The sequence below is a fragment of the Geospiza fortis genome, unplaced genomic scaffold, assembly GCF_000277835.1.
Source record: "Geospiza fortis unplaced genomic scaffold, GeoFor_1.0 scaffold188, whole genome shotgun sequence".
NCBI classification, from domain to species: Eukaryota; Metazoa; Chordata; class Aves; order Passeriformes; family Thraupidae; genus Geospiza; species Geospiza fortis.
The window spans coordinates 4211835-4214099 of NW_005054337.1; the positions used below are offsets into that span (position 1 = coordinate 4211835).

The following is a 2265-nucleotide window of genomic DNA, read 5'->3' on the forward strand; positions in this document are numbered from 1 at the left end:
TAAACTCTATTTTTAATTTCTCTTGGGGTTTGTGTGTTTTCAGGAGCAAATCTCTGTGTGTGTAGTGTGTCCCTCTGCATCCTTCCAGGGCGTGCAAGGGCTGTGAGGTGCAGACAACTCCAGCTCAAATTTTGTACCAAAATTATTATGTCCTGGAAAGTTTTGAGATTGCAGCTTCCTTGGGGCTTTCCTGATCCTAGTGGAATGGGAAGGGGAGGGCATTGCTCTGACTTGTGCTGCTGCAGTGGGGCCAGCCCCAGTGTGGGTCTGTGATTGCACAGGCAATCTGAAACCTGTGCCCTGCAGCCTCGGGTCTGTCTTCTGCAGCTGAGCTCTGTGGGTGACCATGAATGCCAGTGGCCCTGGCTATCCCTTAGCCTCTCTCTACGTGGGAGACCTGCACCCAGATGTGACTGAAGCCATGCTCTATGAGAAGTTCTCCCCTGCTGGGCCCATCATGTCCATCCGAGTGTGCCGGGACGTGGCCACGCGCCGCTCGCTGGGCTACGCCTACATCAACTTCCAGCAGCCCGTGGATGGTAGGTTCCTCATACCAGCTCTGAGGAACTGCCTCACAGCAGGGACTTGGGTGGGCCTTGGGAGAGGGGGGAGCAGTTGTCTGAATGGCTGCATTGCTGCTGGGGCTTAGTTATAACTAATCCCAGCCTTCTCTCTGATGCTGACCCATCCTGCTTCCATCCCTTCTTAGCATCTGGGAAAGGATGCAGCTGCTGAGCTCTGGTGAGGGGTTGAAGGTGACTTGCAGGAGTTGCCTCCCTCCTTCTTCTCCATCAGAGAAGGGCACCAAAGCCCCTTCTGCCCCTCCCCTGGGGTACCCAGCTGCCCACTGGCTCACAGTGTAAAGTGAGGCCACTCTCCTGGCAGGCATTGCCATGACACAGTACTGTAATTGGAAGGTGTTCCATGCTGAAATGAGGCTGTAATGATGGGAAGGTGTTGATTTAGTTGCCCTAGAGACCAAAATCCTTACTGGGTAAATTAGCTGAGCATCTGCCAGACTGGAACTTATTGTGAAATGGTTGATCCTTGAGAGTCAGGCGTGCTTTGGAGAGAAAAAAAAACCTAATTAGTCAAAGAGTGGTGTGGCTGGAGGGGTGGGGAGGCAGAGCTGCCTATCCCATTTGGGTTAACAAGCCCCTGTCCCCAGTTCCTGTGCCCATCTCAGCTGCTGCAGAATGTGAGGCAGATCTGTGTCTGTTACTCCCCTGTCCTCCCCCTCCTTTGCCAGCTGAGCGAGCCCTGGACACCATGAACTTCGAGGTGATCAAGGGCCGACCCATCCGCATCATGTGGTCCCAACGGGACCCCGGGCTCAGGAAATCAGGGGTTGGAAACGTCTTCATCAAGAACCTGGATGACTCCATTGATAACAAAGCCCTGTATGACACATTCTCTACCTTTGGAAACATCCTGTCATGCAAGGTAGGTGTGCCCTGCAGGAGAGGACTTGCTGCAGAGCTGCCCTCATTCTTGGAAGCATGCTCCAGCCAGCTGGAATTCCCTTTGGCATTTCACTTCCCACAACATCTCCTTTCAATTCCCAGCTGTTCTGAAGCCAAAAGGCCTTGCTATGCTTCCCCTCAGAATGGGGGCTTTTCCCCCAGTCCCTGCACAGGGATGTTATGTGCCATCCTGTCGCAGCTCAGTGCACCAGGGCCATGTGGGTCTTGGGGAGCCACAGATTCCTGGATATCATATAAAGCAGCATGGTTCTGGTCCTGGGATTGCCCACCTCCCTGACCTGCTGCCAACATCCCAAAAGAGCTCAGCTGCAGTGGGGGCAGGATGTCAGGGAGGGAAAATGCCCCTGGAAAATGGGGCTGGGTTTTCCTGTGATGTACCCATGTACAAACATGGAGAAAAACAGTGTCTGCCTCTTTCCTTTGCCCCTCTGCTGTGTTTGTAGGTGGTTTGTGATGAAAATGGATCCCGTGGCTATGGCTTTGTCCACTTTGAGACTCACGAGGCAGCAACTCGGGCCATTGAGACCATGAATGGGATGTTGCTCAATGACAGGAAGGTGTAAGTGCCAGAGAGAGGAGTCCGGGCTCTGCACTTGGCTCTGCTCCTCCCTTGCCTTGGTCCGCTATCAGGCATCCCCTTCCTGCTGCTCTGTGTTCTTCCCTTTTCCATCCCTGCTGGGCATGGCAGCTCTGCTGCTCTCTGGAACAGTGAGTCACTTGTGGTGGGTGCTGGGGGAAGTGTGATAGTGGTTTGGAGCTGCTCCCAGATGGTGGGGAAAGA

General features: G+C 53.9%; 1 protein-coding gene across 1 annotated transcript in view; it reads left to right on the forward strand.

Annotated features, from left to right (window-relative positions):
• The first annotated feature begins 346 nt into the window (after nt 1-346).
• PABPC1L (poly(A) binding protein cytoplasmic 1 like) overlaps nt 347-2265 on the forward strand; it is an 11050-nt gene continuing 9131 nt past the window's right edge. The window contains exons 1-3 of the mRNA XM_031057940.1: nt 347-539; nt 1250-1443; nt 1928-2043. Of these exons, the coding sequence (XP_030913800.1) occupies nt 347-539; nt 1250-1443; nt 1928-2043 (503 nt within the window). The remainder of the gene's footprint in view (nt 540-1249; nt 1444-1927; nt 2044-2265) is intronic.